The sequence below is a fragment of the Prionailurus viverrinus genome, chromosome A1, assembly GCF_022837055.1.
Source record: "Prionailurus viverrinus isolate Anna chromosome A1, UM_Priviv_1.0, whole genome shotgun sequence".
In the NCBI taxonomy this organism is placed as follows: Eukaryota; Metazoa; Chordata; class Mammalia; order Carnivora; family Felidae; genus Prionailurus; species Prionailurus viverrinus.
In genome coordinates this window covers 25,644,134-25,670,736 of record NC_062561.1, presented here as the reverse complement: position 1 = coordinate 25,670,736, position 26,603 = coordinate 25,644,134, and the positions used below count along the sequence as shown (strand labels likewise).

Genomic DNA, 26,603 nt, shown 5'->3' with positions numbered 1-26,603 from the left:
GCCACTGGAGCAGATATAATATCGGTAATTAAAATGCACATAATAGCCATTTCTGGTCCAGTAACTATCCTACCAGTATATTGTGGTGGCTGCTAACAAGTTAGATATGCGACTGTTTTGAGTGTCACCATTTTCTTACAGTGCCGGTGTGCCAGTATGAAACAAAATGCCCAAAGAGAAAAGAGCTAAAAAGAGAAGAAATAACATTATGTTAACATTATAGTCTTCTCCTTAATAGACTAGTTCATATCATTTGTCGTTTATTTGTAGAATTAATTGTATCTGTACAACATACAACATTGTGAGTACTACAATATTAAGATTGCCATTTCTGTGCTGTTCAGTTTTAAAAAGAAAAGTTACCTCAGGACCTTAGTTTTGTCCTGGGTATAAGGTTAGTCATTAATAACTTAATGACCATGGAAATCATTTCAGTCCCTTTTTATAATTTTACATACATCCACTGGAACTACCTGCTACCACAGAGTAAAATTTAGATTATAAGCCTGTCTTGGAAATTACCAAGCAGAGATTTAACTAATGCTATAGTACAAAAATTTTGTTTCAAAACAGTCTTTTTCTATAAGTTATCCCACAGTACAGACCCTGAGGACATTAAAGGCATGTTCTGTTTTGCTTTTTGTGTTTAAATAAATTAAATTTCTGTTATTTTAGTTTCTCTGATAAGGATTAATATTGCCAATTTGTTGCTGTTATTATTTTATATGCCTGGGTTCTCAGATTGCAATTTTAAGTGTTTTTATTTCACTAAAGATCGGTTGCACTGCTCATAGATACTGAGCCATCAATAGACACCATTAACACAGCACATTTCTAGTCTCTTTTCCCCCAGATCTAAAGTAGGAAAGCACCAGCGCTGAATACAGTAATTTTGAGGTTGAAGCATGTAAATCAAGATTTTCAAAACGATCTATGTAGAATTTGGTACTTTTCTCACTACTCATTAACATTGAACCACAACTTAATTTGACCCTTACTCTGATTCTAGAATTGATTTTAAAGTTCTTTTCCAACTTACTCTAAATTCTTACCTTTGATTCAGGCTCTCTTGGATCTGTCATGTGGCTCTGGGGTTGGAACAACTTTGATGACAAACATGTACGAGGTTTTTCTCTCTGCTACCAATTAGAGTATGTGCCCTCTCTGAAGTGGACCATCTTGCTTTATCAGCAGGTTTCTTTTATAGCTCTTCCTCAATTTTTGATGGGGTTTCAGTCCAAACTGAAAATGCGTTTAATACGCCTAACCTACCAACACCATAGTGTAGGCTAGCCTACCTTAAATGTGGTAAGAACACTCGCATTAGCCTCCCTGCATTTGGGCAGAATCCTCTACCGCCAAATCATAATGAACTGTCGACCATCTCGCGTAATGTATTGAGTACCGTACTGTGGCTGTGAGGGTAGGGGTTCTTCACTCTGGTGATGGCGTGGCTGACCTGGAGCTCCAGCTGGCTGCCGCCGCGCAGCACCGTGAGAGAGGATTGCACAGCATGTTGCTAGCCCTGGAAAGGATCCAAATTCAAAACTCCACTTAGAGTGTCTACTGCATGCATATTGCTTTCACACCATCATTAAGTTGAAAAATAAGTCAAACCATCGTTAAGTTGGGGATTGTCTGTATTTGAAAACATTTTTCCTGTTAATCTTCCTCGCTTCTCCAGGCATTTCACACAAGGAAGAGTCTCCTAAGGGTGGAAGCTGAATGTACCATCGCTTATTTTTACTGTCTCCTGAATTTAACTCTTCCACCTTCTCGACATAAATTAAAGCTGGGACAGGAGGGCACACAGAATATCATGCAACTGTGGCTGCACGCAGAGAGTACCGAAGCCAACACTGGACCTTCACTCAGTCCTCACTTCCTTGGTAGTATTTTTCTTGAGGACCTGTGGCCTCCAGCTAAATGAAATCCCACATCCCACTCAAGCCTATGAGAAGGCAGTAGGCTTTCCTCACCCTTTCTTAATCTGATTATGTCTCCCTTTATTTTTCTAGATCCAAGTTAAGTTTTTTTTATCCCACGCTTGACTAGAGTAAAGGATTATAACAACTTCATCTCCTAGTCCAGACTTTTCTTTTTTTTTTTTTTTTAAGTTTATTTTGAGAGAGACAGAGACAGCACAAGTGGGGGAGGGGCAGAGAGAGAGAGAGTATCCTAAGCAGGCTCCGCACTGCCAACGCAGAGCGGGACCTGGGGCTCAAACTCACAAAACTGTGAGATCATGACCTGAGCTGAAATCAAGAGTCGGACATTTAACCGACTGAGCCACCCAGATGCCCCTGGATTGTTCATCTTAATACAAAACATAAAACCATTCAAATGAGGTACAAGAGTGGAAGGGGGTTTCAGGATGCAAACTAAGTACAATTGTAAACAGGGAACATAATATATTTTAGACATTGCTCAACAAAGCAGGACTTAAAATAGTAATCCCTTAAGGCATTCCATGATATTTCTCTATTTGACCCGAAGACACTCCTGCTTGGATTTGTGTGTTTTGTCCTGGTGTGTCAAGCTTACTTTCTCCATGATGTGCCTATTCTCTTGCTTCTGTCCTTCATTTTCTTTTGTTAAGTAAGCTCTACACCCAAGGTGGGACTTGAACTCATGACCCCGAGTTCAAAGGCTGCGTGTTCGACCAACTGAGCCAACCAGGCACTCCACTTTTGTCCTCCTTTTGATCCTAGAGAGAGAAAATTTTTTAATGGACCTCAGGTCCATCCCTTTGGGGCTTTGCTGTCTGTTCATCTCTCACTGAATTGGGACAGACACTGTATTTCTGTCTTTGCCCTTAAATGCGTGTTTTCATCCGTTTTTTACATCTTACCCATATTGGGAAGACTTGGATCTTCTCCTTGGTCATATGTGGATGTGGTCTATATCTTCTCCAGTCTTGCTTCTGACTCTTCTAGTCACACTGCTCTTCTCTATTTAACATCAATAAAAACTAAGTTTTATCTCTCTTATAACAAATCTCTATTGTAAAATACAGAGAGTAAGCCTAACTATATGAGGGTGGCATTTATGCAGTAATTAAGCTGTAGGTTTTGAAATAAGTTTCTTTCTTCCTTCCTTCCTTCCTTCCTTCCTTCCTTCCTTCCTTCCTTCCTTCCTTTCTCCTACATTAATTCCAGTTGATGCACAGGAGAATGTTCTCTGCCAGCTTTCATCGAGCCTGCCTTTATTTACTAGGTGGGCTGCTATATATGTGTGTGTGTGTGTGTGTATATATATATATATATATATATATATATATATATATATATATATTTCCTCTAATATGCTTTATGCTTTATCACAATGCCTTATTAAAATGAAATGTTTCTTTAAAAAATTAAAAGCTTGAGGGGCGCCTGGGTGGCGCAGTCGGCTAAGCGTCCGACTTCAGCCAGGTCACGATCTCGCGGTCCGTGAGTTCGAGCCCCGCTTCGGGCTCTGGGCTGATGGCTCAGAGCCTGGAGCCTGTTTCCGATTCTGTGTCTCCCTCTCTCTCTGCCCCTCCCCCGTTCATGCTCTGTCTCTCTCTGTCCCCAAAATAAATAAACGTTGAAAAAAAAATTCAAAAAAAAAAAATTAAAAGCTTGGTCGTCTGGGTGGCTCAGTGGGTTAAGCATCCAACTCTTTCTTGATTTTGGCTCAGGTCTGATCTCACAATTTGTGAGATTAAGCCCTCTGCCGGGCTCTGTGCTGACAGCATGGAGCATGCTTGAGATTCTCTCTCTCTCCCTCTCTCTCAAAATAAATAAGCTTATTTTAAAAATAAAAAATAATTAAAAATTAAAAGCTTAACCAGCTGAAACGAGTGAATATAAGTTGCATGTTTTCAATGAAGAATACGTTTTTAAAAATTCTTTTCAGTACAGCTGACACACAATGCGATTAGTTTCAGGTGTATAGTTTGATAGTGATTCCACTTCTCTGGACATTGTGCTGTGCTCACCACAAGCATAGCTACCATGTCACCATACAGCACTATTAGAGTATCATTGACTGTGTTTCCTGTGTCCCACCTTTTTATATATATATAAATGTTCAGTTACTCATTTTGAGAGAACAGGTGGGGAAGGGGCAGAGAGAGAGAGACAGAATCTCAAGCAGTCCCCTCAGTATCAGCACAGAGCCCGACTCAGGGCTCAAACCCACAAACTGTGAGATAGTGACCTGAAGTGAAACCAAGAGTCGGACCCTTAACCTGTTGAGTCACCCAGGCAGCCCCCCATGTTATACCTTTTATTCCCGTGACTTACTCATTCCATAACTGGAAGCCTCTTATCTCCCACTCTCCTTCATTCATTTTGCACATCTCCTTTCCCTCTTCCTTCTGGCATTTCTAGGTCTGATTCTTTTTGTTTACTCATTTGTTTTTTTAGATTCCACATAAGCAAAATTACATGGTATTTGTCTTTCTCAGTCTGACTTATTTCACTTAGGATAATACCCTCTAGATCCATCCATGTTATCACAAATGGCACGATCTCATCATGCATAATGATGTGACTTGGTGACTGCATAATATTCCATTGTGTATATATTTTTCTTCTTACCATTTGTCTGTTGATGGACTCTTAGGTTGCTTCCATATCTTGGCTAATTGTAAATAATGTTGTGGCGAACACAGGGATGCATATATCTTTTTGATTTAGTGTTTTCTTTTTCTTTGGGTAAACAATAGTGGAATTATTGGATCATGCAGTACTTCTATTTTTAATTTTTTTGAGGAACCTCCATACTGTTTTTCACGGTGTACCAATTTACATTCCCATCAGCAGTGCATTAGAGTTCCCTTTTCTCCGCATTCTTGCCAACGCTTGTTGTTTCTTGTCTTTCTGATTTTAGCCATTCTGACAGGTGTAAGGTGATATCTCATTGTGGTTTTAGTTTGTATTTCACTAATGATTAGTGGTTTGAGCATCTTTTCATGTATTTGTTGGCTATGTGTATGTCTTTGGAATAAATGTTCAGATCTGCTTCCCATTTTTTGATCAGATTGGGGGTTTGGGGGATTATTTAAATTTTTTTTTGGTGTTTTAAAAGTTCATTATATGTTTTGGATATTAAGTCCCTATCTAATATATCAGTTTCAAGTATCTTCTCCCATTCAGTAGTTTGCCTAATAAAAAGTAATTTTGGTGGCCCAGTTAGTTAAGCCTCCTACTTCATCTCAGGTCATGATCTCACGGTTTGTGAGTTCCAGCCCCACGTGGGGCTCACTGCTGTCAGCACAGAGCCTGCTTTGGATCCTCTGTCTTCCTCTCTCTCTCTGCCCCTCCCCCACTTGCACTCTCTCAAAAATAAATAATACATTTAAAAAAATTTTTTAAGTAATTTTTTTTTTTTTTTTTTTTTTTTTTTTTTTTTTTTTTTTTTTTTTTTTTTACAACTGATGAAATCTCTAGAGGATAACATGAGGAGAAAGTTTGTACCTTCTCTTAGTGCCACTGCTTTCAATCTAGCGTGAATAAAGGTACATAGAACTACAGGACAAACACACCATTTGATCCTAGAGTGTCATTTTTATTTGAATGAGAGGTATTTTATTTTTATGTTACAAATGAAGGTGTATTATACAGCTGAATTTAGAGTTCACATGAATTAAGATAAAATGGGGATTTGGGGAAAATAGTTTGCTTGTGCTTTGACTACTGAGTATGTATTATTACCATTTTCTGTTAGTAAGCTTACTTCATTTTATGTGTTCAAGGAGGTCACGCAGTGTCGGGAGGAGAAAAGGCCTCCTGTCACTGCCTACATTCTTTTCTCTTTACCACTGCTTTTCAAACTTTTCACTTGCTAGAGAACCTCTTCATAATATGCCTGCTTTTTAATCTTCTGTCTGTCCCAAAAAACCTCAATTTTGAAAGATGTTACCTACCAAACTGTTTCTATGAGATAAACTATTTTACTGTATTTTGGGTAATAAAAACAAAGGAACTGCAAGTTGGACTTTCTGATCACCATGAGCAAATCAGTAGCCACACTGATTTCTAATTTGGCACAGGAAGGCTATTTGGGGGCAAATGGAGGCATTATATAAAGCTTTTGGAAATAATGAAAGTGGTTTACAGATAGCATGTTGATACCTCTTAGAGCCTTCAGGTTCTGAGGAGCCCCAGAAGCAGTCTGAACTGCTCTTTAAACCGTAGCCTAACAGCTTGAAATTAATCATATTTTTGGGTGATAAAAAGAGAATGCCTATATTTCAGAGTGAGAATGTTGGATTGATGCCTTTATTACTTTTGCTTTTTGCACCTAGATTGAATATGAAAGGAAAAAGAAAGAAGATGGAAAACGAGCTCGAGCTGATAAACAACACGTTTTAGACATGCTATTTTCAGCATTTGAGAAACATCAGTATTACAATCTTAAGGACTTGGTGGACATCACAAAACAACCTGTGGTATGTATATGCTCACATTGATCCTTTAAATATGTCCTGCTTCATTTAGATGACGTTTCTGAAGAGAAGGGTATCATATATGAAGAAGTTCACTTGCACCTATGCTAATGTCAGGGTTTATTTCAACACTCAGGAAAGATGTCTTAATACAGGTTATTTTTTGGTGACATCAACCTCATTATTTTAGATTTCAAATACATTAATGTTAAAAGTTCCATATGAAGATAAAGTAGATATACCCTTCTTTTGACTGATCCCTTGACATCAAGCCTAGTCTTTCATTTGTTCCCCTACCTCCCTCCAAAAGCGCTCAGCTTCTTTCATATATTTGAAAATGTGCCTTCTAGAAGAACTGCATTCCTTTAAGAGCCATACTGATTTGTCATGATGAGAGTGTTCATCTCTGTCTTGCGGGTTTTTTTTTTTTTTTTTAATCAAAATTTACCTAGCACTAACATTAGGTCCTTTTACACTTGAGCTGTGTACTACCCCAGTGTTGGTTGAGGTTGTGGTTGGGTTGGTCTGTTCTCCATTTTTAAGGAAAAATTTATTAAGTTGATGTTTTAGAAAGTTTGTACTATAAATAATCATTTTTCCGTCCCTGCTCCAGACTTTTGTGCCTATTTGCTAACAATTTGTATTTCTAATCCATTAAAACACTGGTAACAAATAAGGAATCCAAATCCCTTTTCTCCAGTCTTTGAGCCACGTTTCCTGCTGTTTCACTTTCTTACACCTAACATTAGCAAAGCAGAGAATTGAATTGTAACAGTATTTATTTATAGGGTTTTAAAAATTAAATGGAATCTCTTTTATTTTCTGTCCTTTTACACTCTGACTTATTGAAAGCTTTAGGAAATACCTTAGGAAATTTCAATATTGATGGTAGTTTTCCCATTTCTGCAGATTTCACTGTTACATTTCAATCTTTCACTTTTTTATTAAGAAATTAAATTCCAAAAGATCTAAATACTTTTTTTTAATAGGAGGCAAGTGCTCATGCTGCCATTATCAGCTCCTCTTAACGACTTCACTCCCTTCACCATCAAAGCCTTAGACACAGCATTTCAAACTAGATTTTTAAAAATTGAAATAGAATAATTCATTAGCTAAGCTGTGTTTTTTATACATTTAATGAAGTTTATCCTTGTGTCATATATATATATACACACATACATACATACATACACACACAAAAAGGCCATTCCAGAAGCTGAATGCAGACAGTATATTCTCATGGAATAACACACACACACACACACACACACACACACACACACACATTAGCTACAGGAAAATAAGTATTTGTATGTAGAAGGACATTTAGATGATACTAGAGAAAACAATTTCTTTGCTTCCCAATTTCTTAACGTGGAACAACATACTGTTTTTTTTATCTTTTTTACTTTTTTTAATGTGTATTTATTTCTGAGAGAGACAGAGGGTATGAGTGGGGGAGGGGCAAGAGAGAGAGAGGGAGACACAGAACCTGAAGCAGGCTCCAGGCTCCGAGGTGCCAGCACAGAGCCCGATGCAGGGCTCAAACCCATGAACTGTGAGAGCATGATCTGAGCCAAAGTGGAACTCTTAACCAGCTGACCCACCCAGGGGCCCCAATATACTATTTTTAAAATTCATTTTGTGTCAGAGAAAAGGAATAACTAGTATTTCTCTCAGTTTTGGTGTTTCAGATAATTTTTATGTAGAGGTGCTCAGTGAATCTCTTAAAATAGAGCTACTTAGGGGTGCCTGGGTGGCTCAGTTGGTTAAGCATCTGACTCTTTGTTTTGGCTCAGGTCATGATCTCATGGTTTGTGAGTTCCAGCCCCATGTCGGGCTCTGTGCTGACAGCTGCAGAGTCTGCTTGGGATTCTCTGTCTTTCTCTGCCCTCCTCCACTCACTCACTCTCTCAAAAATAAACATAAAAAGAAAGTGAGAGAAAGAGAGAAAGAAGAAGAAAGAAAGGGAAGGGAAGGGAGAGGAGAAGGAAGGAATGAGCTGCTTACCTCATGGTCAGTAGATGGGCTTTAGGAGATCCAGCAGTCTTCTGAATATGTGCAAAAATATGTGGGTTGGGGAGCAGATCATAGTTAATATCAGATTCTCATAGAAGGTCTGGGAACCTCAAAGAGCTTGTGAACCACTGATCTAGAAACTAAATTATTTTATAATTGTCTTATTGTTTAGAGGCAATTTGCCTCAGCAAGCATAAGGTTCTTAAAGGAGGGTTGTGTATTAGTCATATCCCTAAATATTCATATGTTCTACAATGTAAACATAGTACAAATCCAGTAAATATTAGATGAATTGGTGGATTCAGATGGATTCGACAGGCCTCATGTCATTTTTGGGAAGAGAAGGAAGACAGAGAGCCAGTCTCAACTAAGTGTAGAACGCCAGGGTTTTAGCTATCTCCGCCTAGAGGAGGGGGCAGGAAGGGGTCAGCTTGGGTTGGGTTCTGCCATTTACCTACTACCCACTGGGATCTGGGGGAGTTACTTCCTTTCCTAAAATTGAGGAACACTGGATAGTCACTGTGCTCCCTTCCAACCCGATATCTGTGACTCTCTCTCTCTCTGTCTCCTATTTTATCTCCTCTCCACCTCCCTCTCGTATTTGAATTGAATTAGCAAATCCCATTGACCTGCGAAGTGGCCCAAGTTCAGCTTTCCTCTGTATAGATAACTATCCCCTTTAAAAGGTTCACCGGACATAAGTGAGTCTATACTGATGGTCATCAGTATACCCTTACTAATTTGATCTTAATCTGAGCAATTCCAGAAGAATGAAAGAACCCAGTATAGCATGAAGATTAGTGATCCAGGAAAGGGGCTTCCTGGTATGATGGAAATAGTGGTGGATTTGGAGTAATGGCATCTCAGTTCAAGTCCCAGCTCTGCCATTTAGCCTGGACAGGGTACTTAAATACATTTGATGTTTAACACAAACCAATTTTTGAGTCCCTGTGTAAAAGAGGAGAAAAGAGATCTTGTTTGTGTTAATCACCTCTTTAGTATATGCATTTAATGACTTTCTCTCATTTTCTGATGGCCCCCAGTGCCCCCTTTGATAACAGATTTCCAGCCATGAACTCTATTACTTTAACACATCCTCTATTTCATTAACACTGCTACCATATTCTTAAGTTCCCATCTGCTTTCTGACCTTCAGAGTGTAATTTTTGACACATTGAGTGGACCCGAGATATTGTTCTTGTTTTTGCAGTTCTTACTCTCTGTATTCTTCTTCCTAAAAACTTTCACTTCCATGAGCAAAATTATTGATCAGAGAAACTGTCCTTATGGCCAGACCTTTTCTGTCATTGGCTGGCATGCGACTTGCATGAACAATCAAGGAGTTAAAGTTACTCATCAAGGGTAAATAAGCCAATTTTAAAAGGCCAAGCTCTGGTAATTGATGTAAAGTCAGAAACATGATATCCATTTAAAGGGATGTTTTTATATGATTTAAATTTGGGCTTTAATGTGAAATACCAGAGGAAGCCTATTATTTCTCCCATGCAGTATTTGATCTTTCACCTTGAATTTGTTATGTCTAGCCTTTCTTCATATCTTATTATATCTGTAAAATAGAAATACACAGCATTTCCTTCAAAATTTAAACCATTCAGAGCTGTACCTAATTGCTCCCTTTGAAACACCAAACTGCCAAGACCGTTTTGAGCCTTGACACTGTGTTCTCTCTAGCATAGCAGCCATTTACCAGTGTTCCTTGAATCGTACTTTTCTGCCAAAAGTATCCTTGAAAATCAGCTCTGGTTATGACCAAACCTCTTTAATTTTCTTGTTCTGTATCCACCCAGTTTCCAGGCATGATCTAGGGAAGTTGATCTTTAATTATTGATGATTCCTTCTGAATCAGCAGTCCCCAGTCATGTCAGTCCAGCAGACCATTGTTTAATTATACAATTTGCATGCTTTTTACTAAAGTAAGTTCAAATTCACAGGAAAATCTAGGAAAACATTTGTGTGGCTTTGACTTTGAAGGAATTTGGTGCCCATATTTCAAGGTCCCAGCACTAAACATTGCTCAGCAGGCAGTTGCTTATTCGCACAAAGTGGGCTTTCAATAAACAAAGCCATTGCAGCAATAAGGCAATGTTAACCTAATCCTCAGAATTTGTTTCTAGATAGACTTAAAGTGTGAACAGAAGTAATTGAAGCAAAATTTGGATACAAGAAGGTAGGCTTGTTTTTAAGGATAAAATGTCTGGAAAGTATGACCTGAGTATTTCTCCTGTCAAACAAATTTTTTTATTTTTTTATTTTTTTTTTTTTTAACATTTATTTATTTTTGAGACAGAGAGAGACAGAGCATGAATGGGGGAGGGTCAGAGAGAGGGAGACACAGAATCTGAAACAGGCTCCAGGCTCTGAGCTGTCGGCACAGAGCCCGACGCGGGGCTGGAACTCATGGACCGCGAGATCATGACCTGAGCCGAAGTCAGCCGCTTAACCGACTGAGCCACCCAGGCACCCCCAAATTTTTTTATTTATAAGTATATGCTGTTATAGGGGCACCCACCTGGCTCATTCGGTGGAGTATGTGACTCTTGATCTTGGGATCTTGAGTTCAAGCCACATGTTGGGTATAGAGCTTACTTAAAATAAAGAGTTTGTATATGCTATTGTAGAAACGTGAATTAGTTGAGACTCTTCTAGTTGCAGAGAATAGAAACTCAGCTCAAGGGGCGCCTGGGTGTCTCAGTGGGTTAAGGGTCTGACTTCGTCTCAGGTAATGATCTCACGGTTTGTGAGTTCGAGCCCTGCATTGGACTCTGCGCTGACAGCTCGGAGCCTGCTTGGGATTCTCCTCTTCTTCTCTCTCTCTCTCTCTCTCTCTCTCTCAAAAATAAATAGACTTTAAAGAAAAAAATAGAAACTCCACTCAAACTAACTTAAACAAAAATAGAATTTTTTGGCTCATGTAGCTGGGAAGTTCAGGAATGCATCTAGCTTTAGACATTACTGGCTACAGCCACTAATATTAGTTAGAACTTTAGAACTGTCCCTTCCCATCTTTCCACATTTGTGCCCTCATTATTCTTTCTTATTTGTTATCTTTACTCTTAGGCGGGATCTTGCCATATGATAGCCAAAATGGCCTCCTCAAACACCTCACAGCTAACAGCCTCTAAGAAAAAAGGGAATATTTGCCCTAATTATTTTATTTTATTTTTTTTTTTAATTTTTTTTTTAACATGTATTTATTTTTGAGACAGAGAGAGACAGAGCATGAACAGGAGAGGGGCAGAGAGAGAGGGAGACACAGAATCTGAAACAGGCTCCAGGCTCTGAGCTGTCAGCACAGAGTCCGACGCGGGGCTCGAACTCACGGACCTTGAGATCATGACCTGAGCAGCAGTCGGACGCTTAACCGACCGAGCCACCCAGGCGCCCCAAAGACCACCAATTTCTTAAAAGAGCATGTTAACAGCCTTTTTTGAGACTTGTGTTTTAAAAAATAATTATTTGCTAATTAATGATGTAGAACCTAATATATTTTAAGCTTTAGAATATGAAATGTCATACTAAAATAAATCAACTATTTGAATTGTATTGAATATAAATGGATGAAATTTAAACACATTTATGAAATTTTAATATTTATTTGTAGAAGATTTTAATAACTTCTAGATCTACCAGAAAGTTTATCATAGGTAATAGCATTTTCTCCTTTAACTTATATGCTTTGTTTCAGTCCCCACCCCACCACCCCTATTTTTTACCATATTTCTGAATGAGGTAAAATTCGGGGTGAATTTACTAACATAACCAATTGAGTCCATATTTTACGTGAAATATTATGTAGATAAAAGCAGTATTTAACACAAGCACCCAGTAAAGAGAATTGGGCATTTTTTATATGCAAAATTTACATAGAATTTTTAATTAAGCAATGGACTTTAAAATTTATATTTAATCTGAAAAATATCATTACTTATAAAATCTCCTTCCCCACTCTTCAGCACCATTTGATTTGAAGGGAAGTTAAAGTAAGTTTTTAAGCTTATTAACTGCCTTCTACTGATTTCTTTATTTAGTCTCTGAACAAGCTAGAAGGATTTGCTTTTAGGCTTATGGTCCTTATGGAAATTGTCTCAGGAAAGGAATTTCACTGGTCTGTAGATTGGTCTTAGCATTAGAGAGAGCATGACTCTGTGGATTTAGATAAGTGTTCACAGCCTCCCAGTTTCTCTATCTGACAGGAGAATTGAGATACCAGAGGATAAGCCTGTTGGCAGAAGACCTTGTAGTGTCAGTTCTGTATTGCAGCTTTGTAGAGCCATTCCTTCTACAGTGTCCCAAGACCAATATTCTGATGCCATCATATTTTCCAGTACATACGGACTAATGCACAGAGCTAGCTACTGTTGATTGGCAGTGTTACTGTACTCATCATAATTTGGTAATAAAAATGGTGTTCTCTTAATTTGTTGTTAGGAGCTAGATAGGTCACTCGCCCCCCACCCCAATTTAAAACCTTTATTTTCAGTACAAATTATATTTGTATTTTTTTCAATTACAGTTCAATGGATTTTAATGTATTCACAGACTTGTGTGACCATCACTACAATTAATTTTAGAACATTTTCTTCATCCCAAAGGGAAATCCCATACCTATTAGCAGTCACTCCCCTTTACCCCACCTTCACCCCCCACCCCCCACCCCCCAGGCAAACACTGGTCTATTTTCTATCTATCTGTATAGATTTGCCTACTCTGGACATTTAATACACATGGAATCATATAATATGTGATCTCTTATCACTGGCTTCTTTCATTTAGGCATAATATTTTCAGGTTTCATCCATGTTGTGGCTTGTATCAGTATTTCCTTGCTTTTTATTGCCAACTAGTATACCATTATATAGATCTACAACATTTTGTTGTTTCTGCTTTTGGCTATTATGAATACAGCTACTGTAAACGTTTATGTACAGGTTTGTGCATGAGCATATGATTTTATTTCTTTTGGGAGTGGAATTGTTGAGGCACTTCATAGCTTTGATAACCTAAGGAACTAACTGCCAAATTTTCATCAATCCTTTTTTAATCTTTAGCCAGCAAAAATTTCTATCTTATCCTATTGCCCTTAAGTACAACTTTACTCTCTATTCCAGATATCTTAAGGGTGAATAATACTTCATGGTTGCAAGTGCTAGCTAATGTACCAAAAATTCTCTGTTGGTAAAATATATACCTATAGTCTCTTTGCTTGTCATTTAATTTCTAACAGTATTTTCAAATAGACTAAAAATAACTATGCCAATTGATACCTTCTTATATTCTGTACATTTGAAACTGCACTTCACACTAAATGCACTAATAGATAGGTTCTAAAATGCAAGAATTCATATTTAAATTTCAAAAGGAATTTTAGTTTTTGCTACTTTGTTAAGTTTTGGATTTTTTTTCTTTTATTTTTTTCTCTTCTCTTCTCTTCTCTTCTCTTCTCTTCTCTTCTCTTCTCTTCTCTTCTCTTCACATTTTATTTATTTACATAATCTCTACACCCAACATGGGGCTCAGATTCGCAGTCCTAAGATCTAGAGTAGCACACTCCCCTGACTGAGCCAGCCAAGTGCATCTGTATATTTCTGATTATATTTTCCTAATTAACTATAACCTAACATTAACTATATAGGTATACATTTTTTTCCCAATTGGAAACCATCATTTCTCAGCCTTGGAATACCTTGCAGTCAATATTTAAGGTTAAGTTATGTTTAGCGTACAAATAAACAAATACAGTTTAGAAAGCACATCTTGAAACACATAGTTAAATTTAAAAGTTTTGGCCCAAAGGAGGTAAACTTTGTTTATTTGAAATATGCAAACATGTGAATCATTTGCTAGTGCCCGGCACATGAAGTGTTACTAAGTTGATTTATGGGAATGCAAGCTGGTGCAGCCACTCTGGAAAACAGTATGGAGGTTTCTCAAAAAACTAAAAATAGAACTATCCTATGACCCAGCAATTGCACTACTAGGCATTTATCCAGTGGATACAGGTGTGCTGTTTCGAAGGGACACAGGCACCCCAATGTTTATAGCAGCACTATCAACAATAGCCCAAGTATGGAAAGAGCCCAAATGCCCATCGATGGATGAATGGATAAAGAAGATGTGGTGTGTATGTGTGTGTGTATGTACACACACACACACACACAATGGAGTATTACTCGGCAATCAAAAGAATGAAATCTTGCCATTTGCAACTATGTGGCTGGAACTGGAGGGTATTATGCTAAGTGAAATTAGTCAGAGAAAGACAGATATATGACTTCACTCATATGAGGACTTTAAGAGACAAAACAGAGAAACATAAGGGAAGGGAAACAAAAATAATATAAAAACAGGGAGGGGGACAAAACGTAACAGATTCATAAATATGGAGAACAGAAGGTTACTGGAGGGGTTGTGGGAAGGGGGGACAGGCTAAATGGGTAAGGGGCTAAGGAATCTACTCTTGAAATCATTGTGGCACTATATGCTAACTAATTTGGGTGTAAATTTTTAAAAAAATAAAATTTAAAAAAAGAAAAAAAAGTGAGTTGGTTCACCAGCACACAAATATTCATGCAATAATAAAGTTGCTTTTCCAGAATTTGGATTAATCCATAAGGTAGTGCTGAGGTGGGATAGGGCTTGTGCCTTGGCCACTTTATTATGCATCATCTACAAAGGGAGGAATGCAGCCTATGTGACCTGAGAGGAAGACAAGGGAGGGGAGTGTCTAGTAGGAAAGTGGGGGTGAAACCAGAAGGAAAAGAGGATAAAAATACTGACATGGCCCATGTCCCAGAGAATTTGCAGCATCACCTTCCCAATCCTGTTTACAGTTTTCTCTATGTAAAGGAGGGAAAACATATGTTGCCTTCATTCACAGCTTATGCCTAATGTGTTGTGTGTTTTTTTAATCAAACAATTTTGTGCCTTGGAGCCACTAACATCTTCATCAGTAAGCCCTCTGATTTATCACACAAATCATTTGAAATGATACTTCGAAATTATCATAGAACTGATAATGTCCCTCTTGCCTTGGATCACTTTGTAAAAAGCATATAATGATTTTCCGTGGCTGTCTGCATTAACCAGTACCATCTTTGGTATAGACTGCATATTGGATATTCATTCCAACCTTTCTGGGAAGATTTTGTGACCAAAAGTCTAATAGGGTCATATTATTTGCTTACCTAAAGCATTAATTCTTGGTGATCAGCTCTTTGTTAAAGATACATGTTCTTGACCAATTTCTAGAAATTTAGATATAGTTAATTTATTATTATATATGTAATGTTTAACTGAAATTCCTGGTTTGGGATTGGTTCGCAGAGCAGTAGAGGAAAAGATGATATGAGAAATGAAGGGGGGCGGGGTGGGAAGAGGGACAGAAGGAGAAAGAGACTGCAATAGTAAGCTCCTGTGCCTTGCAACTCCACATCAGTTTGTCTTGATTTGGGGGAAAATAGGAATTTGGTCTGTGGATTTCTGCCTTTTGGCCTACCACAGTGTTATCTTGACCCACAGTTATGCAAACCACATCCTAATCACTTGACCCCCTCCCCTTTTTAAAAAAAAAAAAAAAACTTTTAAGTGTTTATTTTTGAGAGACAGAGCTCAAGTGGGGGAAGGGCATAGAGAGAGGGAGACAGAATCCATAGCAGGCTCAAGGCTCCAAGCTGTCAGCACAGAGTCAGACGGGGCTTGAACTCACGAGCCTCGAGATAATGACCTGAGCTGAAGTCCGATGCTTAACCAACTGAGCCACCCAGGTGCCCCATCACCTAACCTCTTTGGTCCAGTATTTGCTTTGCCTTTTCCTTCCAAGGAAGCTGTAATGTTCTATCCCTTTTTTCTCTGCAGTTCAGACTTCCTGTAAATAGTCTCCCACACATCCCTTTGATGAAAAGTTTCTAGATCTGAGCCAGTTTACTTCAAATCTTGTTTTGTAGCACTGCACATAGCAGTAATGAGAAATCTCTCCAATCCTGTGTGACATAAAGGTGATCTAATTAGTTCTAGAATAATTTGTTTAAAATGAAGGGGATCAGGCAAAAGATTAAATTGGAAAGTCAGTGTTTAGTATAAGAGGAGAATTAGTATCTTTTGATCTGGGCCCAGAATTGCCATTTAATTCAAAGGATCAAATACACATCCTCAAAACCTAAGATCATGACTCAAGCTGGGCTGAGTGCCCTTCTCAGTGCTCCCATAATATCCTGTATATATGTCCTTCTTACTATGCTTTAACTTAACGATTGTCTGCTTCTATGCCTTTGTGTCCCCATTCACGTACCCTAATATTTTTTTTTAATTTTTTTTTTTAATTTTTTAATTTATTTTTGCGACAGAGAGAGACAGAGCATGAGCAGGGGAGGGGCAGAGAGAGAGGGAGACACAGAATCGGAAGCAGGCTCCAGGCTCTGAGCTGTCAGCACAGAGCCCGATGCGGGGCTTGAACCCACAGACTGTAAGATCATGACCTGAGCCGAAGTCGGACGCTTAACCGACTGAGCCACCCAGGCGCCCCCACATACCCTAATCTTAGACTGTGAACTCTTGGGGATGAAAATGACTCTGTTGCCATTCTTCCTGTCACACAGGAGGTCTAAAATAAATACTTGTGCAAATATATGAATTTTTATAAAAGGAGAGTTAGATTGCCAAATGATCTTCAGTCCTGTTAGAACTTTTAAAATTTCCCCCAGATGGCTTTGTCCCCATCTTATAATACAAAGGTTAGTAATAAATATAATTCAAATTCAGGTAATACAATTTAATCAGTCAACTTGTATTTCTCAAACCTGGTCATAACCCTATAAGTTAATTAGAGCCTGAGTTCTAAAAATGAAAAGAAGTAGAGTTAGCATAGTTTTAGTCCATAGGACCTTCTAAATGATCTCACCTCAAACACCCCACCCCTGCCCAAATCCTTGTTCCCTTATTTCCTTTTTTTTTCTCCCTGAGAGAGAGAGGGGGCATGAGGGAGGGGCAGAGAGAGAAGGAGAGAATCCCTAGATCTCTCCAACTAGGAGAACATGACCCAAGCCCAAATCAAGAGTAGGACGCTTAACCAGGCACCCGAATAGTTCCCTTGTTTACTCTTAAGCACTGCCTATTCATTCGCACCACTAGTGGTTTGATGGGAGAGAGACCTAGAAGTAAAGGGTTATAACGTGGTATGAGGGCGATCACTGAGGTACATACAGTGTGAAATGTAAACCTAAGAGGTAGGTGCCAAGTCTTCAAGGCTGAGGAGTTCAGATTTGAGGGAAGGGGGTAAGTATGACGGGAAAAGGAAACAGCATATGGAGAAAACTAGAAGCATGTAGACACACAAATGGTAAGTATGTGTTCAGGGAATTCTTAGAAGATGAGGCCAAAGGGAAAAGGCAGGCCTGAATGGATGCCTGTGAAGGGGTTTAGAATTTAACCTGTAGACCAAAAGGGAAGTCACTGAAAATTTTTCAGCAGAGGAAGGACGTGATCTCGCTGTTCCCTACCTGTGTCTTTCCTTCAGCGACTCTTGTGACCTGTGTTCCCCTATCAGTACTGTTACTTTCTTTACTAATAGGTTGTGGCCAAGTTAATTCATTTGGTTAGAGTAAAATAGCTTTAGGTTGTAGTTTAGAACATTCTAAAGCTCCAGAAATAGGCTCTTTCCCACCTTCCACCAAAACAGAATTCTGTACCAGGGCTAGATATTGTGATCCTAAATCAGGAAAGCTTCTGTCTCACAACTGTAGCGCTCCTAGCAATTGCTCTCTTCAGTTTGGACCCATTGCAGTGCGTCCACATTTGTCTTATTGTTTGTGTGCAGGTTCGTAGCCAGTATCACAATAAATCATTCTTTGGAATTTTACAAAGATGTCGTCCTTGGCATCTAAGCTGAAAATCATTTATGCCCAGCACATCAGTTTCCCTTTGTGAATACTGTCTAATTAGAAAGTAGTTTATGAACAGTGTCTCCTTTTAAAAATGTAATTTGAAGTAGCAGATAGCAGATGTGCATGTTACCTGGATGTCTCAAGCCTTTATGCTTACTCATTCGCACAGATCGTTCAGTGGAGGCAGCTGCAGAAAGTGTGGGAGGCAAGCAGGCTCCTTCCTGGGGAAACCCAGGCCTCATTTGATTCATTGCTGCCACCTGCTGGGGCCTGGCTGCTGGAACGGGAAGGCCACACTGGTAGTAGAGCTACGTCATCCAGGGCCACATAAAGAGCCGTATGTAGTTCCAGTGCTAATCAGCCACTGTTTCTAGGGGACGACCTACCCCAAAGTGAAAGGATCTTCTAAGCAGTAGAACATTATACCAGTCAGTGTAAGGTGGTGGTTGATTATGTTGGTTAACACATCTCCAGCAATTGTGAGGTTCAGAGAACTAAGCAACACTTGGAGGACTCAAGATCCTAAAGTGTTAGAGCTGGGAGAGTCCTTCCCACAGATATTGTGGAGCTTTAGTGTAGTTAAACCAGTCTCCTAGAGGCATGTGAAAATGCAGATTCCCAGGCCTGGCCCCAAAGATTGCAATTCACTAGGCCCAAGATGAGGCTTCTTTAACAGGTTTCCCATAAAGTTCTGATACAAGTGGCCCAGGACCATACTCCGGAAAGGCACTGCCTTAAACATGATCTATGTAGGAGCTTCTCAACCATTTTTCAAATCAGTGCCTCATTTCACTTTTAAAAAAATTACATCTATCCACAGGGTGAGTTACTAATACTGTAGCAGGTTCTTTGAAGCATATACACAAAATATTATGGGATTGGTTCTGCAGGCGAGAAAAACACTTTTAAATAATTAACTTTCCTCTCTTACTCCAAGAGACAAGTACTCTAACTTAGGTTCGTCCTTTTATAATGGGGTGTTTTTTGGCCTTGGGCATTGGCACATAAAGGTGGCGTTTGGTATTATATTTATCACAGCCACCAATTCCCTGAATATAGTAATCATTTGGTTAACGTGTGTTAAATTTTCAGGGACCTAAAATAACATAAGACGGAGTTCTGCCCTGCATCATTGTTACCTCTGTCCTTTGGAGGAGCCAAGCACCAGAGAGCTGCAGGCCTGGGCGTTTAGCATGTCTTATTATCGCTTCGTAGGCCTTACATTGCCTTGGCAAGCTTGGCCAAGATACAAACAATACTAATCACAAATAATAACTTTCCTTATCACAGAGGAGGAAAAATAAGTGGCCTGTAGCACATATGAAGAGTCACTTAGAACTGAGAATTCTGGATGCCTGAATATTTGTTTTGTTTTTTTTTTTTTTATATATGCTACTGCTTCTGAAATGCTGATTGTAATCCAAGAATAACCCTATCCAGCTGTGAACTGAGGCCACTGAACTCGAGGGAAAATTACATTTGGTATACTGCATCATCTTAGTAAACATCGAGACTAGTAACATTCTAGTGTATCTTCAGCCAGACATCTTTTCTTTTTTTTTTTTTTTAAGCTCTCAGGTTGTTGGAATCCCGGACTTCCAATCCCTTAATGCAAATGATCTTACATTTAACACAGTTACCGTGTATTGCATAAATAAAACCAAAAGGCGGTTTATTAAACCTCTTTATAGAGAAATCTTGTTGTGCTTTCAAAATCGTAATTTTTATTAGTTGTGAATGTAGTTTGATGTGTATTTTAAATTTTGTTTCTTGCCTTCATAATCTCATCTTGGGGATTTTTGTTTTTAGGGCTACCTAAAGGAAATCTTAAAAGAAATTGGTGTGCAGAACGTAAAAGGAACCCACAAAAACACATGGGAGCTGAAGCCAGAGTATAGACATTATCAAGGAGAAGAAAAGAGTGATTAAGAAGACTTTCAACCAGCATGCTAACAGAACAACTAAAGGGTGATGTGCTAAGGAAACACCATTGATGCTCAAATACTTGAGGTCCATCTGTTATAGGGGTAAAATGACTGGAACTATAATTTGCCTATGTAAATTTTTTAAACAATAATTCTTGTAAAGTTACTTAAGTGTTTTTTGACGAACGAAATTATTTATAGGCTTGTATTAAACTAGATTATTCAGGAGCGGGTGTGGGATTGGGGCGGTTAATAAGGTTTTTTTCTTTAAATATTGACTTTTAAAATGTAAAATTAGGAAATGATTTCTCAATAAGGACTCTCTGTCCTTGTCTTATGTCTGAGGAGCTGAGGTAGTGCAAATCCAAAGTGAATGGCAAAGCAAGAAAAAAGTCAACTACAGAAAGTCTTCAAAGCAATAAAAAACCAAAGTTCCTTTTTCTGAAATTGTCAAAAACCAAAGCTGTCTTTATTTTATTTTATTATTTTACAGATGATCATGTTTCATATTCACACCCATTAATAAAAAAAGAGAGCGTTTATTTTGTACCTAAGACAGCAGTTTTCACCATTGGCTTGCTTATTTTACCCTAGTGTTAGTGACATGAAAAAATACAAAAAAAAAAAAAACCAAACCTGGCCAATGGGTATTATTTCTTTAATTTGCTTTTAAAAGAATTAGAAATTAAATATTTTTCCAACAATTCAAGATATGTCTCCCCCATCCAGATTATAAGCTTCTCAGAAACTGACTTTGCCCTAGAATTTTACCGCACACCCATCAGGGAGGTATTGACTATCCTACGACCAGTGATGTTGGGGGTGAGGCTGGTATGTATTAGGCAGTCACAAAAACAAACATACTCACAAACAAGACCACCAAAACAAAAGAAGCTTTAACAAATTAAACACAAGAAAAAGTTGCTTTTTACTTGTTCATTTTGTCAGCTGCATCATGTGTGCTCGCAACCAAGAAGTAGCAAATGCCAACAATTTAAGAAAATGTTACATAATTAAAGCAAATCAAGGGAAAACCTGTCCATGGAGATGAATATTTTTCTGTGTTTGATATTCAGCAGGAGAACACCAGCATGCTGAGGCCGAGTACTACCGCACTGAGAAAGTGTTAATCTATGCATTCCCACTGTCAAATAAAATTCTGATGAGGGAGGGTGGTCCCGTTCCCTGCCTCACCTCTTATCCTACTTTGTTCTGGTGCAGGAACCAGGTAGATCCCCATTACCTTCCAGTTTCTGATTACTTGAGCCTCAGCGTCAGGAAGCAGACGGATTACGGTGTGAGGAGTCTGTATAGCACTGAGAATTCTGGATACCGGTCATGTGCTTGCTTCATAGCACCTGTCTTCCCCCAAACCTTGTCTTTATTTCATATTTGGTCTGCCCTGAAACAGACCTGTGTCTCCTCTACCTCTGTCTTTCGTTTTTGTGGTGATAGTGGCTGCCACATAGAACTTTGTAGCTGCTGATAGGGCTTCCAGGCAAGAGTAGAGTCTCATCTGAAGCTATGCTTTGGTATTTCTGCAAAACTGGTTTCCTCAGCTTATCTTAGTTACCTTTTACCTCATCACACCTGTCTGTATCTGCTTGCATCTCTTAAACACTTGTCATCTGTTCAGTGCTATAGCTAATCTAGGCAGCAGACTGGTACCATTTGTGATTAGGTTTTTTTAATTGCTTTAATACTAAAATGTAGCTATTGATAATGGAGGAGACTCTCCCTGGGTTCATTTTTTTATTTCAGGACTCTCTTGCTCTATAAACATGCTTTTGACAGTCAAAAATCAGGAAGTAGGAATCCTAAGCCCTTACAACCACTGGGAGATTGAGAGACAGGAAGGCTAATAAGAGATATATATACATCTGGTAAGATACCACATCGTAAGAGCACAGGGGGCACCTGGGTGGCTCAGTCGGTTAAGCATCTGACTTCAGCTCAGGTCATGATCTCACAGTTTGTGGGTTCAGGCCCCGTGTCAGGCTCTGTGCTCACAGCTCGGAGCCTGGAGCCTGCTTCGTATTCTGTGTCTCCTTCTCTCTGCCCCTCCCCTGCTCACACTCTGCTCTCTCTCTCTCAAAAATAAACAAACAAAACAACACAGGAAGGCCTTGTTTAATAGATGACTTAGTTAAACTCAGTACACACACTTAAGGGATGTTTTAACTGACAAAATGTAATAAGTATATTTTGGTTGCTGGGCATTGGAAAGATTTGAAATTACATGTTGCCACAGTAACTTCTAAGGAAGAGATCTTAAAAAAGAAAACCATTTTTGCTCTGTTGTATCATAAGCAGCCCTAAAAGAGTTTAGCAGAGTTGCAGTTGTTCCCAATGGTCTGTGAACAAATTTTCTTTGAAGCTTATTTTCATCATCTTTGGTACTTATCAGTGAAATAAGAGTAAACATCATGCCCTTATGTGCCTGGCAGTGTGTTAAGTACCTAAAATACCTCATTTAATCCTCAGAAATAGTTCTCTTAAGTAGATAATGTCCATTTTACAGAACCATTTCCTGCCCAACACGCTATGATGAGTCCTGATCCCTCTTTCAGGGGAATTCTGCCCTTGGGGCAAAGTGAATACCAGAGTGTACTTTTGTAAAAACCTTCCCCCCACACACAATCTTCCCTGCAGGACAATGGTACAGACCCCAGAAAAAGCTGTGTGAGAGATTGAGAGTTTGTCTTTGGCATCCCCACTTTAATACAAACACGCAACCTCCCTACTGATGGGATGAAAAGTGAACTCCCTCCTTTAAATATTTTTTAAATTTATTTTTTTTGAAGTTTTTAAAAAGTATTTTTATTTATTTTTGAGACAGACACAGAGCATGAGGAGGAGAGGGGCAAAGAGAGGGGAAGACACAGAATCTGAAGCGGGCTCCAGGCTCTGAGCTGTCAGCAGCTCGAACTCACAGAGTGTGAGAGATCATGACCTGAGCCGAAGTCGGACGCTTAACCGACTGAGCCGCCCAGGCGCCCCTTTAATTTATTTATCTTGAGAGAGAGTGCAGAGAGAAGGAGAGACAGAACCCCAAGCAGGCTCTGTGCCATCGGTACAGAGCCTGATGCGGGGCTCGAACTCACAAACCATGAGATCATGACCTGAGCTGAGATCAAGAGTCTGATGCTTAACAATTGAGCCAACCAAGGCACGCTTGAACTCTCTCTTTTAAATTTTTTTTTTTTTATGTTTATTCATTCTTGAAAGACAGAGAGCACAAGCAGGGGTGGGGCGGAGAGAGGGGGGGACACAGATTCCAAAACAGGCTCCAGGCTCTGAGCTGTCAGAACAGAGCCCGACGCGGGGCTCGAACTCACGAACCGCGAGATCGTGACCTGAGCCGAAGCCGGACACTCAACTGACTGAGCCACCCAGGTGCCCCTGAACTCTCTCCTTTAAAGTCAAGATCCTCTTGCTAAGATTTTATTCCCTGCTGCACTTCTAGTACTCAGGTAGGGGGCACAGCTTTGGAGTGGACTCTCTTAGACAGTAGGCGTTAAGAGCCCCCATGGAATGTGACAGGAGGCTGGGGCACTGACTGAAGGGGCACCACCTTATGTTCCGACTCCACCTGCCGTGCACCCACCTTTCGCCCCAGCACACCGGCCATTTTCCCTGGCATTGGCGTAAGAGTCCAGGAGATGATGAGCTGGTCTTTTTGACTTAGTTTTCTTTCTGACATGAGTACAGAGCAGACTCCTGGGCCTAATGTTTTCATAATGTGTAAGAGGAAGAATCAGAGATTGCTTTTTAATCTTCCTTTTCTTCACGTACTCCCATCTTTTCTTCTTCCTACTTCCTTGTCTTTGAGCAAGTGTCACCATTCACAGTACAATAGTATGATGTCAATCTTCCAGACAGCAGTATGAGCCTTTAATAGTTTATTATAAGAAAATTAACAGTTTTTATTGGACTTTGTTGGAAATCTAAATTAAAAGGGACATAGATTCTGTCACATCATTTAAATTTTAGAGTTTTAAAGAAATGATTTAGAATGTACTGTATTTTTAAATGTTGAAATTTATATTTAAAAATCTTAAAGACATGAGGTTTTGATTGTTTTATGGAGATGTAGGTACACCAAAAGAATATGTTCCCAGGCTAAACGTTTTACTGTGGTGTGCTCACGGAGCACAGTGGCTGTTATTGGCAAGTGTGTCCTGACCATGATTATATCCCCGGCACAGTGGATACTAAAGTGCTAGACATAAGAGGCGTTCACAGTCTAGTGAGAAATAGAGAATGTAGACGGATACAACAGCGTGTGGGTAGAGAAGTGTGAACTAAGTGTTGCAATCAATCAGAATATTCCAGTTAATTCATTGTTGCCATTTTTGCTCTACATGGATTTCCAATTTTTAAAGCGTTTGAATGCAGTAATATATACTTAATTTTAAAACTGCTTTGAATGTAATTTAACCATTGAAAATTCCTAAAACACAAGAGGATTTATACAATGTCTAAGGATCGTTATTATGAACACATACAGTGGATGTCTGTAACACGTCGATCTTGTTAGTAGAATGCTAAATTGATGGGTTTACCGGGCTAGTCCTCGTGACATTCAAGCCTTATTTCTGATTGCCATTCTAGTTTCTCTCCTTGAACAAAAGCCTGGGAAGCACTTGGGCCATTCATTCATTCATTCATTCAGTGAAAACCCACTAGATGCCGACTGTGTGCCAGGCACCAGGAGCAAAGGTGATGGCTGTAATAATGTGTCTTCCATGCCAGTCGTTCTCTGCCTGTGTTACTGAAGAAGCAGGAAGGTAAAAGGTTCTGTTTATTGTACCCTTCATGTGTGCCGGGCACTGTGCTATAAGCATTTGGTTCATCACTCATTTAATCCTCCCAACAACCCTAAAACATGGGTTCTCTTTTTAAGCCTTGTTTTATGGGTGTGGAATGTCAGGCACCGAGAGGTTGAAGAACCTACCCAAGGTCATACAGTAGACTGGGGCAGAGCCACATTGAAATTTCAGGTAGCACTGGGCAGCGTAGGCTCTTAGTTACTATTCTGTGTATTAACTGTGCTTTTATGGGTGCTATGCTGTTGATTGCCCACAGCTGTAATTCACTGGCCCAGAATCTTCCATTTGGTTTTTTGTTGTTTGTATTATTGTTATTAATACTATTGGGGTGTAATTGATGTATAACTCTTTTGTGTTTGACCTTGCACTAATGGGCCGCAAAATCTCAAGAGTTACCTTTTCTGAATCAAAAAGAGTTAATTCTGGATTTTGTCTGAGTTGTTTTGCCTTTAAAGATTCAGTTTCCAATTTTTGTTGAGGTTCTGGAGTTTCTTGTGGAGTGACGTTCCTTTTTTTTTTTGGCTCTAGATTCAGATGAGGTATTTCCCAGGGATGATTGCAGATGGCCAATGTACTTCATTTGCTTACATCCTAGGCCACCCAGTGAATGTTCAGTTCCAGGCTTATTTAGAAAGTTGGTGACTTGGCTGGTCACAGTTGAGGGTCTCTGTCATGGCCTGGTAAGCACAAAGGAGGTCCATCAGCTTGGACTGCCATGTAATGGGGATACAGAACTGAACAAAGATGAACAGGTCCTTGCTTTCAGAAGCTCACAGTATTGAAGAGGACTTGGAAACAAACTGCAAAATAGCGCATTAAGTGCAGCAGTATAAATACGTGGCAGAATGTTTTCAGAGCTATGTGGGTTCAAAGCAGGTCACTTAGAGCAAGTTGTTTGCTTTCTGTGCCTCTGTTTCCTCATCTGTGAAATAGATATAGTAAGAGTACCTACCGGAGAGTTGTGGTGAAACTTAAATGAGTCAATATATCAGCACTTTATTTCCCACATTCTTGGTTACACTGTAGAGTGCAGAAAAATTGCTGGTTCTTTCCGTGGCATGGCTGATTTTGTGCCATTCTGCTGTTGCTGTATGGAGTTAAGAAACATAACTATTTTTAAAAAGTCAGTATGTGTAAAGCACTTGAAACACTATATGATATCATATCCAAAAGATGTAAAGATGTAAAATACAAAATGTGTATCCTATACAAAAGATGTAAAATATGGAAGTGGCACAGAGAGAATTACATCCTTGGGGAGTGAGGAAAGCCTTCCTGGAGCAGTTCCTGAAGTGGATTTTGAAGGGGTTTAGGAGTTCAGTAACACTCGCAGCCTTACTTCACGAGGTGATTGGAGTGAGAACCCACACACACCTTCAGTGTACTAACAGATACAGCTTGGTAGTGAGGGAGTGTGGCTCGACACACTGAGTCCAGTCTTGGTCTGATAGAAGAATGTGGAGGTCACATCATCTCTCCCTGGGATCGGGTGCGATGGATGAGCAGCCAG

The 26,603-nt window shown here is 39.3% G+C and overlaps 1 protein-coding gene across 1 annotated transcript in view; it reads left to right on the top strand.

Annotated features, from left to right (window-relative positions):
* The window catches only part of GTF2F2 (general transcription factor IIF subunit 2), a 155,704-nt gene extending 134,889 nt beyond the window's left edge, over positions 1-20,815 (top strand). Inside the window, exons 7-8 of the mRNA XM_047872605.1 lie at positions 6,278-6,421; positions 20,146-20,815. Coding sequence (XP_047728561.1) covers positions 6,278-6,421; positions 20,146-20,265 — 264 coding nt within the window. The 3' untranslated portion in view covers positions 20,266-20,815. The remainder of the gene's footprint in view (positions 1-6,277; positions 6,422-20,145) is intronic.
* The last annotated feature ends 5,788 nt before the right edge of the window (positions 20,816-26,603 follow it).